Genomic DNA, 18,356 nt, shown 5'->3' with positions numbered 1-18,356 from the left:
CACCATGCCAGCGACCGAGTCGGCCACTGACTCTCCCATAACGGGACCCGGAGAGAAGAACTTCCATAGTTATTAACTGCGAGGTTTCTAAGCCAAGTTACCATTTTTGCATTCGAATATCATGAGGCTAACACGGTGATACTTTTATGCCCAGGGAAGTCGAGATAATTTCTAATCCGAAAATTGCCTAGACCGGCACCGGGAATCGAACCCAGCCACCCTCAGCATGGTCTTGCTTTGTAGCCGCGCGTCTTACCGCACGGCTAAGGAGTTTCCGGGTCGGTTGATATATAAATCTCTAAAATCTATCGAAGGATGAAGCTGCTATTAACGTTCAAAATCTTACATGGTTTCGTGACTGTCTCCAATTAAAGATTCTGGTTTGACGAAAGACGTTTGCCAACGTGAAATTTGTTTTAAACTCATTACTTTTCAGTGTTTTAAAATTGTTTAGTGAACTTTTTACAACTCTCGCAAATTTTGTTTCCTCCGTCTGCAAACGCTTACGTTTGATATCATTCTCTTTTCCTTCAATGCTGCTTTTATTGCGGAAACGGTCAAAATTTGTGTCGATTGGCATTTATTAAATTACGACTCATTTACGGCATTTACGGATTTACAACTCGTTCAACTAGCCAACAATTCAGCCAACCTACCCCAATGGATGTTTCCGAAAGTAACCACGCTTTACAAACTCAAAAGTAACGATACCCTGGAAACGCTTACAGCATTTTGTTGGATTTTGAATACTCTTTCCCGCGTATCTTATTTTTTGAAATCGAATGTAAATTGATTCGCGTAACAAATACTGCTTTGCAATTACATAAATTTACTCACAAGCACCGAAAACACAAAAAACATGCTCCTTTTAAAACGGTGAAACAAAACCACTTGAAATTACGTCGGTATATGAGCGGCCTAATACCCCACCAAAATCAGTATAGATGTCACCACCCGAGCAGTGCACCAAATTTAGTCACATTTGAGTTGCTGCAACTAAATCGGTCTTAATTGTGCTGTTACGGCAACTGCATCCAAAATACAAATACTCCAAAAACAAACTTTTTTTTATAGAAGGATCGGAGACCCATAGTGTTTATATACCGATCGACTAAGTTTGACGAATTGAGGTGATGCCTGTGTGTGCGCACACGTACGAAAATGCAGCAAAAGTGTCACTCATTTTTCAGGCATATATCATTATCATTAGTCGATTTGCCCGACGCGGAATCCTTTCCCATTGTTTCCTATTGAAAATTGGCCAGATTGGACTATGCAATTCTCAGCGCAGTAAAGTTAAAATGTTGGTTTCCCCTGGTCCTTGCATCTTGCTTTTTGAAAATTGTGTTTCTAGAAGTGAAAAATAGATTTAAAATTGGTCTCTAACGGGTCTTAACGCAAATATTGACAAAACACACTCTCATAAATTATTTTCCGATAAGTTATTACTGTGAATGAAAAGGAAATATAAGCTTATCAACACATCACAGTGAAATATGAACTCTTCCGTGGCTATATTTCACCGGATCACAAAAATTCCTGCCAACACCTAGGATGGTAAACACTGATTTTATGAGGGATACTCTTGGGAAAACATTTTACCTTGGGAAATCATGAAATATGATGCAAGATATTTCAATTGTTGTGTTGCTTATGGCTGAAGCCTCGTGCAGACCTACAGCTTTACTGCAATATTTATTAGCTCTATCCACCATCGCAGCTACAGCTCCCGATGCTGAGCACGTTTTATAGTCCCACGAAATAGATACCATCAAAGATAATACCCTTCGCGTATAACTCTACAGTCCAACCGTACACTCTCAGAACGAATGAAAATAATCCTCTTTTGATTTCAATCTCTTTCCATGGAATCACCCCGTTCCGGTTTGAAAAATGCTACCCGTACCCGGCATTCTTCCGCTGCCTAAAATGGCCACGCACACTCACCGATTATATACAGTCAATAGGGCTCTCAGTGAGTTGCAATGCAAACAACGGACCCGGGGGGAAACGGCCAAGGACCCACCGCTGCGGCTAATAACAACTACAACAGTACCACGTCGTCGACAACTTTGCCACCGAAACCGCCGCCACCACAGCAAACGCCTCCACCGGGATCATGGGGATCGCTAAAGGCCAGCATCTTGCGATGGCGTGGTTCCAGGCGCCTGGTGCTCGTCATCGTTGCCATTGCGCTGCTGCTCGACAATATGCTGCTGACCGTCGTTGGTAAGTACAAGTACCAACCCTCATTCAACAGTTTACTGAACCCTTGAAACTTTTCTTCGATGGAAAGTCATACTAACAACGCGGTTCCATTATTTAATCATAATTCATAAAACGTTAGCTTGCTCAAAGTTTCCTGCAATCCATTTCCGACACACCGGAAAAGAGTGCAACAAGTTGCAGCGAGAACCACAAAGCGCGCGACAATGACGAATTTCCTTCTTAAGGCGCTTTTCATCCGTAATTCTCATGCAGAACCATGCTTTCCATTTCCCACTCCCCACCCCACTCTCTCACTCGTAGTGTAACTTGGACGACTTCGGTCTTTTGATATTCCTTTTCTTCTCCACAATGCAATAATGGAATCCAACAACCTCTTTGCACCTCTCCGCTTGATGTTTTCTCGCTCCAACGAGAATATCATCATCGCCGAGGATTATAATCCTCTTCTCGTCCTTGAGACCTAGGATGTGACTACAAGGCAATACGTAGCGAACGAAGTTGTCGAGAACCGTGGCCCACAGATTGCCATTCAGTCCATCTGCCCACATTTGCACACTTTCTGGGTGGCATATAATCGGCCTTCTGTGTGGTCTTAATAGGGTAACCGTTCATCTTTTCATCCTACCCATATTCATTGTATCAGAATCAATGGATTTGATAAAAAAAAACTTCTGACTTGTGTCAGCGTTGGTGTCACAGATTTGTAGCAAAAGCTTAACTTATTAAAGAATATAACATTTGAGTTACATTCCAAAGATATCAAACATCAGCACGTGGTTCGCAAACAAATCTTTTCATCAGCCTCGGGCTGAAAATCTCTCTGATAAAGACAAAGAAAAGTTCTTTCAGTTCTTTTTCCTCTTCTGCTTATAACTTTAGGCCGGAACAAATTTTATTTTCTTCTTCTGTCACCACTCACCTCGATTTTTTAAATTATTTTTTTTAATAAAACTGATGACTCATCAGTGATGAGTTTTACGATTTTATCAATTTATTAATTTATTTTTTTATTCCTCACCCCCTTTGTTATCGAAGGACAGGACAAAAAAAAAGAATTCATATTTGTTTCGGCCTTATTGTTGTTCCATAAATGGTGATGCTCATAAATACTTAATATAATTTAATTTAGGGCCAATTTCTTCACCTCCGCTTAACTCTTAAGCGGTGCTTACCCATACGCTTAAACCTGGTTTAAGCACTAAGTGGAGGTGAAGAAATCGGCCCTTAATGATATGGAAATGCTAAGATCATCCTCACAACTTAGACGTACATGTCCATGATAGATTTTAGGTAAAAGTACAGATTTGATAGTTCCGTTAGAATGCGGCAGGCATGAAGAATGTTTTATAGAAGTGATATGAAAGCGAGCGGAGGGCAATGATTGTGATGATATAAATCTGACGACTTTCCTTCTGCCAAACTCTCGTATGAAAAGCGAGGGAAGCGTATCAGTGTGTGAAGATATTTTCTTCTTTATCGGAAATCTATTTTTATTTTGTCACCCGTTGGAATAATGCAATCCAATGTCGTGCAAATGCTTGATATACACGGAATCGAAAATCAACCTACTTCTGGGTTCCTTTCACTCAAATCCGTCCTTGCATGGAAGAAGCCATGCCAAAACTAAGTAAAATGCGAAAAAATCCGGTGAATACTATGTCTTTACTCCCGTGTTAAATTCTAACCATCTCTCAAATTTATGTTATTTTTACTCAATCGGAGCTATGGTAGAATAGTGTGTTAAAAATTTGAACTTCGTAGGGGGAATGACGAAGGGGCCCTCCTTAGCCGTGCGGTAAGATGCGCGGCTACAAAGCAAGACCATGCTGAGGGTGGCTGGGTTCGATTCCCGGTGCCGGTCTAGGCAATTTTCGGATTGGAAATTGTCTCGACTTCCCTGGGCATAAAAGTATCATCGTGTTAGCCTCATGATATACGAATGCAAAAATGGTAACCTGGCTTAGAAACCTCGTAGTTAATAACTGTAGAAGTGCTTAATGAACACTAAGCTGCGAGGCGGCTTTGTCCCAGTGTGGGGATGTAATGTCAATAAGAAGAAGAAGAAGGGGGAATGACGGCTTTGTCAGGTTTTGTTCTATTATTGTCAGCGGGGTTTTTGTTGACCAAATTTTATGAAATTTGGCCACAATATTCTTTGATATGCAAAGAATGTTTGGGCCAAATTTGAGCATATTTGGTTATAGAAAACCCCCTGCCAATAATAGAACAAAACCTGTCAAAGCCATAATTTCCCCTACTTAATATTGAGTACTTTAAACTGGGACATTTTTATTCATTCTTCTCTGTTATTAGCCGGGTTTTCAAGGGTACCCACAACGAACCACAAAATTGAAAAGTCTAAAAAATTCTAATTTGCAAAATATTTTTTTTAATCGACCTACATTCTTCGCTAGTAGTAACGTTATTCTTCTTGCTTTCTATTAGTATAGAACTTGCTTTAATAGAAGTGGAAAGGTGTTCTCTGATTTTTCGAATATCTTTCCTTAAAAAATATGTAGATTCTTTAACTTGCTTATTCATGAACGAGTTTTGTTATGGCATACTCTTCACCAATACAGTCCACTTCGTGAATCCGCATATAGGGGGGAAGAGGGGTAATTGCCCCCATCGAAATATTTGAGCACCTCTCGAAATGTCTCTGCACTACATTTTTGCTTGCTTTTTGTGCCACCGCGGCGTACTACGTTGTCTCACTAAATCAGCCAAAGTGACCTATATTGTTAATACAGTCGACTCTCCACATCTCGATGTTCTTTATCTCGATATCTCTCCCTATGCCGATGGTTTCCTCAGTCCTTTCAATCTAAATACATTTGGGCTCGATAACCTTCCTATCTCGATATCTCTCTATCTCGATGGGTTCTGATCATATTTTGTTCAGGATTCACTCTCCTTATGTCGATATGGTCAAATTTTTAGGCTACTAGACCACCTTTGAACAATAACAAACACATCAACAACAGGAAACGACATTTGTTTTGTTGTTGTTTTTCATAGCAACGAGCTTTTTTGGATCTAGTGACCATTTCAATTTTCCTTCCATTCCTCGATCTCTCCCTTTCTCGATGGTCCCTTCAATATCGAGATGTGGAGAGGCGACTATATACCATATTTCAAGCTCTATCTGGTAAAAGGGCGAATGTCGCAAGAGAATTCTCTTCGTCGACTTCCCCTCTTTTAAATGAAAGTGACAAGCAGAGGATTTTTTTGCAGTTTATCACCTCAGAAAGCAAGTTCGCATTGTTTTCTATCGTGGTGAGGTGATAAACCCCAAAGAAATCCGCTGCTTGTCACTTTTATTAAAAAGAGGGGAAGTCGACGAAGAGAATCCTCTCTTGCGACATTCGCCCTTATTCCAGATAGAGCTTGATTTGATGTAATTTTACAATTTAGACCATTTAACATTATTCGGTTTGATTCGTTTTATTAAGGACTGTGTTTATTTATGAACCGGTGCCAGCGAAAATTGTACATGTCACATTGAGTAAATTTTACAAGAGACGCATTTTCCCAAAAAATTCAAATTTTCAATTTTCTCAAACTCAACTGTACCAACATGTCATGACCAGGGCTGATAGTAGTTTGAGGGATAAACAATAGTGACTTTAGCGACTAAACTCGGAAGCCTTCTTTCAAGAGGCTCGGAAGCCTTCTTTCAAGAGGCTCGGAAGCCTCCTTTCAAGAGGCTCGGAAGTTTCATTTCAAGAGGCTCGGAAGCCTTATTTCAAGAGGCTCGGAAGCCTCTTTTCAAGAGGCTTGGAAACCTCCTTTCAAGTGGCTCGGAAGCCTCCTTTCTAGAGGCTCGGAAGCCTCTTTTTTAGAGGCTCGGAAAAACTCCTTTCAAGAGGCTCGGAAGCCTTATTTCTAGAAGCTCGGAACCTTACTTTTAAGAGGCTCGGAAGCCGCCTTTCTAGAATGTTAGAAGCTTGATGGAAAAACCTAATTTGAGTTTCAAAGTTTAACGGAATAACGAAATTTCAAACAACTTTTTGGATATAAACCATGAGCCATATATCCCGTTAGTTTTCAGGTCTGTTTTTTCATACATCTTGTTATTTACGCTAATTTTCATTACGGCGATAAAAATAGGGGGCACCACAATGCACATTGGTCCAGGTAGCATACAAAGCGGTAATAAGTTGTTAAAGCCGAACATAGCAGAGATAGAAAAAAACTTTGTTCTACAAAGTTGCTCCTAATGGTGAGGGGCTTTTTGAGGTTTTCATAAAAATTAGGGTGGGCCACATTTGAAAAAAATTAAATATAAAACTTTTTCATTTGTAGAGATACGGCTATACAATGTTCCGCGAAGTTATAGTACAGCCAGATTCCAATAATTTTGCTAAAAAAATTATTTCTCTAGCTCTTAAATTGACTGATTTAGAGCAATTTTCCCAAGTTTACTTAGGGTGACCCTCAAAAACACAGTTTTTTTGCTCTAACTTTTTTGTTCCAAATTTCTCAGCAATGTGATGTTCAGAGCACTTTTTGTGCTTTGCAGGGCGCAACTTTTCATGGACTTAGCGTTGCCATATCTCATGCGGATCAAACGTTATTGAGGTTTTCTTCGAAAAAACGTTTTCTTCTAACGGCTGTATATATGAATGGCGCAAACATTTTTTCAGTCTGTTTTCTCGACCTTATTCTACTACTTTCAGGCTTCATTTCAGGGTGTTTAAATCGAGGGGATAATTGAAAATAACCCCATATTATTGCAATGAAAAATTACCGTTTTTTTTCATTTTTAAGCACTAATTTGCTATTTTTAAGTGTTTTGCTTCCATGGCTTACTTCGTGATATGGCAAACGCCACACCATTTTGTTATAGAGCCTGAGCAGAAGCTAATATCTTGAAAACAGCAGTTTTTATGAACTTGATATGGTAACATGACAAAAAATAATAACAAAAATTAATATCCAAAATAAATACTTCAGGCATAACATTATCAGATATTTTAATACAAAACAAAAAATAATTATGTTTTGCCTTTGATATTGTAATAACAACATATGTTATGCTTTGAATATTTTGTATATTACTTTTTGTTATTTCGTATCTTATACATGTCAGTAATTTTCGCTGAGACCGAGCCACTATTTGCACGAGGTCTTTGAAAATGCCCAAATTTATGTTCATTAGAATGCTTTCGGCGAGTTTATTAGGGATCCGAGTTAAATTTTTCAGAAAGATGGACCCTCGTTAGTTATGGACGAAATCACTTTTATGGACCCCTCGATTTTTGTCAATTCTTGATTCACCAAAACTGTCATAACTCCAACATTTCTCAACCGATCTTATGGATCAGCGTATCGTTGGAAAGAAGAAGAGTGTTTCCTCAATTTGCAATAATAACAATGGGGCAGCCATATTGGATTTGGTATTGGATTGAAGTTTTGAGCCTTCCAAATAAATTACTGCTGTAGACATGCTCTTCATTTTCAAAATATATTTGGCGTAGAATAGTGTATGAAATCAATCAACTGATGTCGTAGTCTCATATTGTTTGTATAAATAATGTTCTTTCGTCAGATGGGCCTTAAAAAATAGTTTGGTGAATCGTACAAAACTTTTGATAGAAAAAAAATAGACCTGAGATTTTTGAACACAAAGCTCTATATAAGCTACGATTTCCATCGATATTCAAAATCGGTGATTGCAAATCTAGCGGAAAAATAGTATAAAAAATAAATCCAAGATGGCAGCCAAATCAAATATGGCTGCCCCATTGTTTGTTACTATTGCAAATTGAGGATACACTCTTCTTCTTTCCAACGATACGCTGATCCATAAGATCGGTTGAGAAATGTTGGAGTTATGACAGTTTTGGTGAATCAAGAATTGACAAAATTCGAGGGGTCCATAAAAGTGATTTCGTCCATAACTAACGAGGGGTCCATCTTTCTGAAAAATTTAACTCGGATCCCTAATAAACTCGCCGAAAGCATTCTAATGAACATAAATTTGGGCATTTTCAAAGACCTCGTGCAAATAGTGGCTCGGTCTCAGCGAAAATTACTGACATGTATAAGATACGAAATAACAAAAAGTAATATACAAAATATTCAAAGCATAACATATGTTGTTATTACAATATCAAAGGCAAAACATAATTATTTTTTGTTTTGTATTAAAATATCTGATAATGTTATGCCTGAAGTATTTATTTTGGATATTAATTTTTGTTATTATTTTTTGTCATGTTACCATATCAAGTTCATAAAAACTGTTGTTTTCAAGATATTAGCTTCTGCTCAGGCTCTATAACAAAATGGTGTGGCGTTTGCCATATCACGAAGTAAGCCATGGAAGCAAAACACTTAAAAATAGCAAATTAGTGCTTGAAAATGAAAAAAACGGTAATTTTTCATTGCAATAATATGGGGTTATTTTCAATTATCCCCTCGATTTAAACACCCTGAAATGAAGCCTGAAAGTAGTAGAATAAGGTCGAAAACAGATTGAAAAATGTTTGCGCCATTCATAGATACAGCCGATAGAAAAACGTTTTTTCGAAGAAAAACCTCAATAACTTTTGATCCGCATGGGATATGGCAACGCTAAGTCCATGAAAAGTTGCGCCCTGCAAAGCACAAAAGTGCTCTGAACATCACATTGCTGAGAAATTTGAAACAAAAAGTTAGAGCAAAAACTGTTTTTTGAGGGTCACCCTAAGTAAACTTGGGAAAATTGCTCTAAATCAGTCAATTTAAGAGCTAGAGAAATAATTTTTTTAGCAAAATTCTTGGAATATGGCTGAACTATAACTTCGCGGAACATTGTATAGCCGTATCTCTGCAAATGAAAAAGTTTTGCATTTAATTTTTTTCAAATGTGGCCCACCCTAATTTTTATGAAAACCTCAAAAAGCCCCTCACCGTTAGGAGCAACTTTGTAGAACAAAGTTTTTTTCTATCTCTGCTATGTTCGGCTTTAACAACTTATTACCGCTTTGTATGCTACCTGGACCACTGTGCAATGGATGCAAAAGTTCGAAGGGGTACCTCTCAAGAAAAAGGTTGAGAAACGCTGCTCTAGAGCTGGCCTTGGAAAATGAACAAAAATCGTGCCTATCAGAAGAAATTCTCGTTCCAGTTCGTCATATTTTGCTCTCATTCATTTTTCGTAAGATGTATCGTCGCGACGGGACTTGAACCTAGAGCATTAACAATAATACTGTAGTGATGCACTCACTCTAGTCATTCCCTACTACCGTTTGCAATGGTGATGGCACGAAAGGACTAGAACAGTGATGCTCAGCGTTTTGGGCGCTTGTTTTCCTAATTCCCTAATCCCTAATTTACCTAATTTGGGAAACGCAATAAAAATTAGTTTTTATCATACAAGTTAGTTCTTAGACGAAAGCTGAAGGTATTGAAACGGATAATGGTGTTAAAATCACTCCATACGAAACATCAATATCTGTTTTAATACCATCAGTTGATAAATACCTATATTTGACGAGCTCGGTGGTCTAGTGGCTACCGCTTCTGCCTTATAAGCAGGAGGTCGTGGGTTCAATTCCAGGCTCGTCCCTTTCCTACTTTGTATTTCGGCCTTAGTTCTTTCTGTGTTTCACGTTCTACCAAAACGATTCCTACTGTTATAACCGTCCACACAATCCCAAAACCTCCCGTGGCACCTATGAGAGGTCGTAGAGTTCTCTGCATCTTTCTTAAGTAGGTGTCCAACAAACCTTCCTTCCCCTTCCTCAGCATTCGCAAGGACGTGGCCAGGACAGATCTCGACTATTGGAGAGTACATTGCTTCCATCTAAGAGTTAGTGATTAGTCCCAAATCAATATCTGTGGTAACGGATAAAAGTGATGCTACTGTCATACAATAGTCTTGGCTTGTACCACCTACGAATTTGTGTGAACTGCTAAATGCTAATGCTAATGCTAATGCTAATCAGTTGATAAATACCTATATTTATAAGCTTTCGTTCAAGTACTAACTTGTATGATAGAAATTATTTTTAGTGTGTGAGAAGCAAATTGATGAGAAAACGCCTAAAATGCTGAGCACCACTGGGCTAGAGGATAAGAAAGACAACGGGAGTGATTATCCTGTGGTCCTGAGATTGAGTGAGCATAACGATAGCATTGAAATACTGATACTGTTTAATAGTATCAGTATGCTAATAAAAAGATACGAAGCTTTTCAAATAAAATTCTACTTCTACTTGTACGCAGTAACAGTGCTTATAAAATGTTGGATTCTGAACTCTTTCTTCAAGAAAAGATTTCTGATTAGCAAGCTGCACTGAATGCATGAATCTCTGCTCAATGTTTTCGAACCGCCAAAACACTCTAACAATTATAATTTATGATTTGTATCTAGTAGAGTTGGATTATCTCTATATATAATCTCTAAAGCTATGTCCATTTAGAATCCGGAATATTAAAACATCTGTATCTAGGTAACGGATTGACATACAAATAAGGTTAATGTACATCAAAACAAAGGCAATTTACTCAGTAAATTTTACTGTACTTTAAGAAAAAAAATATAAATGCAAATCATTTCTAGTTTTCTAGTGACAATTTGCACTTTCTTCTTTATTCCTCTCATCAAACGCTGCACACCTCCGGAGAAAACTTCCTTGGCACATTTGTTCCACATTTTGGTCATCTGAGTCGCGTCCCGAGCTGTTTATCCACTTTTCTTAAGCTTCCGCTTCATTATTGCCCAAAATGTCTCGATGGGCCGGAACTGCGGGCAGTTGGGTGGATTATGTTTTTATTGTTGAAATCTACGTTATTATCGCGGATGACTGGATGACTTCCCGGCTGTAGTGGCAACTCGCCAAATCTGGCCAAAACTTCACGGGACCTTCATGGGGTTTCATGAAACTTAGTACGCGGTTTTTGAGACATTCTTCCTTGTACAGCTTAGAGTCCATCGTTTTATTCGTCACGAACACTTTAGTCTTTGCTCTGCAACTGCATATCCTTCCACCGTCGGTGAGCAGGATTATCAACAGGGGTATGCATTTCTCTCCTCTCGGCTTCCATCTGGAAAATTTTTTGACTCGCTGCACGAAACACATTGAAATTTACACCACAGAAAGTGGGAGCTTTGGTAGACATACCGCTGTAAAATAATTCTTGCAGCGGTCGCTTTCCGTGCCGCTGCAATACAATAAATTATTCCGGATTCTAACTGGACTGAACTGGATATAAATATCTATATATAAAATTGAGTTTGCAATCCCCTTGTAGGCAATATAACTCACAAACGGGCTAACCGATCTGCACAATTCGATTCGTCTTTTGCTCTTCTGTGTTTCTATATAAAAAAGTTAGTAAGTTTCAGGAGAAAAGATAAAAAATTGTCAAAATACAATATTGAGACGAGTAGTAAGGAAACCCAATACGATCGCGCAAAAAATGATCTAGAGTGCAGCGTTGCAATCAGCGCAGAAAATGATATTTTGAACATTAAACGTAAAAAAGTCGAGTCAAGTACGAGACACTGAAGACGATTTTACTGTTGAGGTCGAAATACGTATCTGTCAAGGTACAATTTAGTGGTGGAATTGAATGGGATTGTACAAACTCGTCTTATGACAAGTAAAAAAAACCCAAGCTAAACATTGGAAGCAGATAGAGCGTTCATTCAAACATAAATAGCCTTTTTCGGCTAGAATAACTAGCTTATTCAGCTTAAATTGTTTGTTGGGTTCACCCTGTTTTCGAAGCAAAAAGAAGGACATTTTAAGGTTTTCAATGTAGAGTAGTGCAAACCTGTTGACTGAAACTACAAATGATTTGTTTTAACTTGTTACAATCAGTGGTGCCAAAATAGTGACTTTAGTGACCATTTTTAGAAAAATAATGTTTTTAGTGACTTTTGGATGCAAACAGTGACTTTTTAGTGACTAAACACAATATATTGAGCAAGTCACTAAAACGTGACCTGCTACCAGCCCTGCATGACTGATGTGCCTAAAGGTAGTAGTGAGAAATATGTGAAGCTTCTTGACAAATTTCAAGTTCATTGGAACAAAATGCACATGTACCACTATTAATGAGAACAAAATGCAACAGAAACCGGATATCGTTGCAAGTAAAAGTGGTAAATATACATTTATAATATCATTCAAAACTACAGTAAACCATTATTATGGGTTAAAATCTGTTGCGAAAACATCCATGCGGCCGAATTTTCTTTTAAATAAGCTGATTTTAGTGGGTAGAGCTGTACATTAGGGCAGTTCACATTTCAAAAATGTTCGAAAATTCCAACTCCCACATGTCTATTAGCATCATTTTGATAATATAGGAGTCCTGGGAGAACTTCCGGCAACTTCCTAAGAGATGAGCCAGCCTAGGGCTGCAAATCTCTCTAATAAAGATAAAAAAAAGGCAATTTGGTGGCCATTTAGGGGTGGCGCGAAATCAATTTATGTTTATATGGAAATTTGGGAAATTTGGAATTTGGGAAAAACTTAAAATTTATTCAAATACCCCTACGACTCTTAAATCGTGAATAATTCAAATAAACATCCCCATCCTCCATTTTTGGAATCTATATAAATGAGTCCTCCGGATAACACATTAGTTATGAGTAGATTGAACGGTTCTATGGACAGCGTGAATAAGATAAATGGCTAAAATGGTGTAATTAGCCTCAACCTAGCAGTGGAAATATAAATCAAAATTAATGAGTTACCCACTGGTTGAACTCAAATAGATTCCAAAAATGGAGGTTGGGGATGTTTATTTGAATTCATCACGATTTAAGAGTTGTAGGGGTATTTGAATAAATTTTAAGTTTTTCCCATACAAATTTCCATATAAACATAAATTGACTTCGCGCCACCCCTAAATGGCCACCGAATTGCCTGAAATTTTGCCAGGACTCCTATATTATCAAAATGATGCTCATAGACATATGGGAGTTGAAATTTTCGAACATTTTTAAAATGTGAACTGCCCTACTGTACATGCACCACTTTTTCTGGTAACGAAATGGCCATTGTGATATATACTAGAACTTAAAATGTGCATATCTTCTGATTTAGTAGTTATAAACCACTTTAGCGTTATTCCTTTACTAGATCTTTGCAAATAGAGGCCGTTGGTGCAAAAAAACTCAAAATAGACAAAAAATGGTTTATGTACCACTTTCATGAATTTTCCCGAAAATAGTTGCAGAAATGTTAGTGATTAGTGAACACTGCATCTTTGAGTTTTTACCTTGTACCACTATTTCGTGCATAGATAAGAGCTGTATTAATTTATGGATAAATATTGAATATATTCAATACGCTTGCCTACTTTTGGTTTTGACGCCAAACAGCTAAAAACGACGATGAATGTCCACAATATCTCATTTAAACCAGCGTATTTCTTTACACTAAATTTTTCACAAAAAATACACAAATTTTAATAAATCGTTATAACAGTTCATGAAAAGTATGACGAGCTCGGTGGTCTAGTGGCTACCGCTTCTGCCTTATAAGCAGGAGGTCGTGGGTTTAATTCCGTTTCCTACTTTGTATTCGTCGTCCAACTAACCATCCCTCCCCTTCCTCAGCATTCGCAAGCACGTGGCCAGGACAGATCTCGACTATTGGAGAGTGCATTGCTTCCATCTAAGAGGTAGTGATTAGTCCCAAATCATTATCTGTGGAAGCGGATGAAAGTGATGCTACTCTCGTACAATAGTCTTGGCTTGTACCACCTACGAATTTGTGCGAATCGCTCAATGCTAATGCTAATGCTAAATATTGAATATATTCAATATGCTTAAAGATCGACGGGTTGCCTGGTTTTATAAAAAAAATTGCCGGTTCTGGTTTCATGAAAATCTACACTTACTCTACTATATTTCAATTTTCGTCTGAATCTACGACAAATGCCATTTGTTCAAATATCGACATTATTGTAATAACCTTTGTTATTTGGACAGTTTCATGGTCGAATCAAATGTATGAGCCCGAATTGGCAGAAAAAAATTTCTTGTGAATAACCTCAGTGTAAAGTTCTTATATGTACCTTTCTGCTACAGTTGATTTAGAAATCAGTCTTGATGACCTTGAACTTGAAAACAAAAATGATTATTTGTTTTCTATTCAAATGTCCGTTGGACCCATTTAAGCTTTAAAAAGCATCGATTGATACTCATCATAGCGTTGCTATCGCCTTACAGCAAACCACAATGAAACCCTCAACCCTACCAGAAGTCATGAAGAATCAAAGCTGATGCATTGGGATAGAGAAAAGCATTTGCAGCGAGGGAACACTCTCAGGACTGAAAAAAGAGCGTAATATATAGTCGAGGCGTGATCCAACTGTTGAATGACTGTTGACTCGTCACTAGTGTGAGGATGTCACTAGAGCAGTGGCAGTGTTCAACTAGCAATAGCAGCTATGCGCTTATGTATCCTTGTTATACCCAGTGCGGGTGGAATCCGGTGAATATAAACGTAGAACCATTGGCATGCAACAGTTTGTTGCTGCTTGATGATTGACTTTCCTTTTTGTGTTTGGAAAGTAAAAGTTATGCATATCATATAGGTTTTGTTCATAATTTAACGATAAAGATTGTTGTCGCTATTGGAACGAAAAATCGTGATTAATCCACCTATCGGTGTTATTGACTTTCTCGTGAGATAAAAAGTATAAAAGATACTGTTATAGTGAAATAATTCTCGTCGAATGTATCTTGTTGTGAGGAAATTGGATGAGTATGAAAGCCATCAGTTTTCTTTCCTATACAAATTTTAAAACTAGCATTTTGTTCATAACGTTTGATCCTGTTGTCCTATTCGATCAATTTTCGGAACAATTGCATAGGACATCCCATCGAATGCAACTTGTTGCGAGCAAATCGCACATTCTTACACAAAGGCAGACAGCACCTCAATTCCTCGAACTGAGTGGATTGCTACGTTGAAATCGGCCCTCTGGGCCTCCATCTATTTTTGGAGTGAGCATGCCTTTCCGGTACACCTTGGTGTATAAAAAAGGCAAATCAATTACGATTGATTAGAACTGCGGCTGCCTCTCTTTAGAACTGATTCATACCATCAATTGCTAGGGACAATCCTCTTTCATCCTTTTATTTTCATCACAAGGCTAGGCGCCTAAAAGCCATTGATAGCTAAGTGTCAACCCTTACACGATCAGAATATTGACAACATTTATACTGAAAAATTATTTAAGCTCTTTTAGTGGAATGTCTTCAACTGTCTAAGACGAGTTTAGTACTTTCCATTTAATTCCACTACGTTTTGTTATCTTTTCAGATACGTATTTCGACCTCAACTGTGAGGCCTTCTTCAGTGTCTAATACTAAGTCGAGTCAAGTACGAGACACTGAAGACGGCCTCACAGTTGAGGTCAAAATTCGTATCTGAAAAGATAACAAAACGTAGTGGAATTAAATGGAAAATACTAAAGTCGTCTTAGACAATTGAACATTTAAACCATTTATCTCTCATGATTTTTTTATAATTTCTTTTCTTGGCGAATGCATCTACGTGTCATGCATCGTGTCAGTTGTGATAGACCAAATTTTTTTGCAATTTCATAAAAAATCAGTTCGATATTTTATACTGCGTATTGCCAATATTTTATATTGTGTAATGACCGGTTAAGAAACATCTATAGGGAGGGAGGAAGTTTACAATTGTATGCAACCTTAGGGTTGAAAATCGCACTCTTTGTGGATAAATCATCCCAATTCATCGCTGAAGGCAATGATTGTTTTCTCGCGATAACAGGCGGCCGAACGTAGAGAACAGAACGTTTTTGTATTAATATTTCTCGAAGGCAAAACATTTAGTTGCACAAACCCAGATTGAAATAGGCAATCCTTACTTTGAATGCTAAACGCGTCAAATGGTCTATACACTTTTTTCGATTGTTAGCCCGGTGAGCGATACATCATGAGTGAAGTCCCTCAAAAGATGATAAGAGAAGGCCTCATTGTACATATTTAACTTTGAATAATTTTTTTTATTCGTATATTTATTTGGTAGGCACTCTGAGTTCTTAACCGCTACTGTGCCGTGATCTACTGTGGTACTCTGCTCTACAGAATCCACACAGAATCTATTTTTAGATGGCCATAATTGGTCTTTGTTGTCGTTGCCAGTCCATATCATCGTGTGTCCATTGTGTTCATTTATCCATGTGGTGAATCCAGTGATCGTTGCTTTGTTCGGTTGCCATTAATCGAAGTACGTTGGAGGAATGCCTCCGAGAAGAACAGTTTTGTCAGTCGTCATCAGGCAGCCGTATCGGTGAGGCGCATTCCCCAAACGTCACCGTATGGACTGCGCTTCTGGCGACTGGGGCTGGGAATCGAACCCATGACTATTCGCTTATAAGGCGAACGTGTAGCCAACTACGCTACGGGACCCCCCTACTTTGAATAAATGTATCAATATGATCATACAACTAAAAATGTATTGCAAAATTTTGGATCATTATTCCAGTCTATGGGCATAAAAACGTTTTGCCATTGAAATATCGATCCATAAGTTTGTCGTGACCGGACGAGGTTTCTAAGCTCGACCGTTCGCCGCAACAATACTCAGCAAACTGACTTCCGTCGTCGATTCGTTCTGACACGACCTCGAGAAAACCAAAACCATTTTTGCGTTACCATGGAGCTCAAATTAACACAATACACGTTGATTCGAGTTACTCAATAAATGAGTGCATATAATTAGAACATACGTCAAATGCAGATTTCAAGGAATTGATGATAATGGCATTTTGCTATAATAATTTTATCACAACATCTAATGCCAATCTTATCCACTACATTCTCCCCCTCCTCTACTCTTGAGGTGATTTATTGCAAATTTTATTGAGATGCCCCCATTGCAAATATCTTTGATCCTAGATAAACATCATTAACCAATTCTTATGAATCAATCTGAGATTGACAATATGACAATCCAATCCAAATGCCATCCAAATTCAATCCGAATCCTGTCCGAATTAAATCCAAATTCAATCCAAAATCAATCAGAATGCTGTCCAATCCAAATACAATCCGAATGCTGTCCAATCTAAATCCAATCCAAATCCTATCCAAATCCAATTCAAAATTAAATCCAAATCCAATCCAAATAAAATCTAATCTAAATCCAATCCAAATTCAATCCAAATCCAAATCCAATCCAAAACCAATCCAAATAAAATCTAATCCAAATCCAATTCAAATTCAATCCAAATCCTATCCAAATCCAATTCAAATCCAATCCAAATCCAATCCACATAAAAATCCAATCCAAATCCAATCCAAATTCAATCCAAATCCAATCCAACTCCAATCCAAATCCAAGCCAAATCCAATCCAAATACAAATCAAATCCAATCCAGATAAAATCTAATCCAAATTCAATCCAAAAACAAACCAAACTCAATCCAAATCCAATCCAAATTAAATTCAAATCCAATCCAAAACCAATCCAAATCCAATCCAAATAAAATGTAATCCAAATCCAATCTAAATTCAATCCAAATCCAATCCAAATCCAATCTAAGTCCAATCCAAGTCCAATCCAAATCCAATCCAAATCCAATACAAATCCAATCTAAATCCAATCCAAATCCAATGCAAATTCAATCCAAATTCAATCCAAAATCCAATCCAAATCCAATTCAAATCCAATCCAAATCCAATCCAAATCCAATTCAAATCCAATCCAAATCTAATTCAAATTCAATCCAAATCCAATCCAAATCCAATCCAAATCCAATCCACATCCAATCCAAATAAAATCTAATCCAAATCCAGTCCAAATTCAATCCAAATCCAATCCAAATTTAATCCAAATCCAATCCAAATCCAATCCAAATAAAATCTAATCCAAATCCAATCCAAATTCAATCCAAATCCAATCCAAGTCCAATCCAAATCCAATCCAAATCTAATTCAAATCCAATCCAAATTAAATTCAAATTCAATCCAAATCCAATCCTAATCCAATCTAAGTCCAATCCAAGTTCAATCCAATCCAAATCCAATACAAATCCAATCCTACCGGCTGCGCCATTGTCGTGACCGGACGAGGTTTCTAAGCTCGACCGTTCGCCGCAACAATACTCAGCAAACTGACTTCCGTCGTCGATTCGTTCTG

At 37.8% G+C, this 18,356-nt stretch overlaps 1 protein-coding gene across 5 annotated transcripts in view; it reads left to right on the top strand.

Annotated features, from left to right (window-relative positions):
• Positions 1–18,356, top strand: part of LOC134219340 (synaptic vesicular amine transporter-like) — a 142,280-nt gene that overhangs the window by 67,861 nt on the left and 56,063 nt on the right. For 4 of the 5 annotated variants that reach the window (XM_062698063.1, XM_062698061.1, XM_062698060.1 and 1 more), the window contains one exon: positions 1,961–2,229. In XM_062698063.1, the coding sequence (XP_062554047.1) occupies positions 1,986–2,229 (244 nt within the window). In that variant the 5' untranslated portion in view covers positions 1,961–1,985. The remainder of the gene's footprint in view (positions 1–1,960; positions 2,230–18,356) is intronic. The other variant, XM_062698062.1, reaches the window with a different exon arrangement.

The sequence above is a fragment of the Armigeres subalbatus genome, chromosome 3, assembly GCF_024139115.2.
Source record: "Armigeres subalbatus isolate Guangzhou_Male chromosome 3, GZ_Asu_2, whole genome shotgun sequence".
NCBI lineage: Eukaryota > Metazoa > Arthropoda > Insecta > Diptera > Culicidae > Armigeres > Armigeres subalbatus.
The sequence above is the reverse complement of the archived record's forward strand: the minus strand, read 5'-3'. Positions and strand labels throughout refer to the sequence as shown.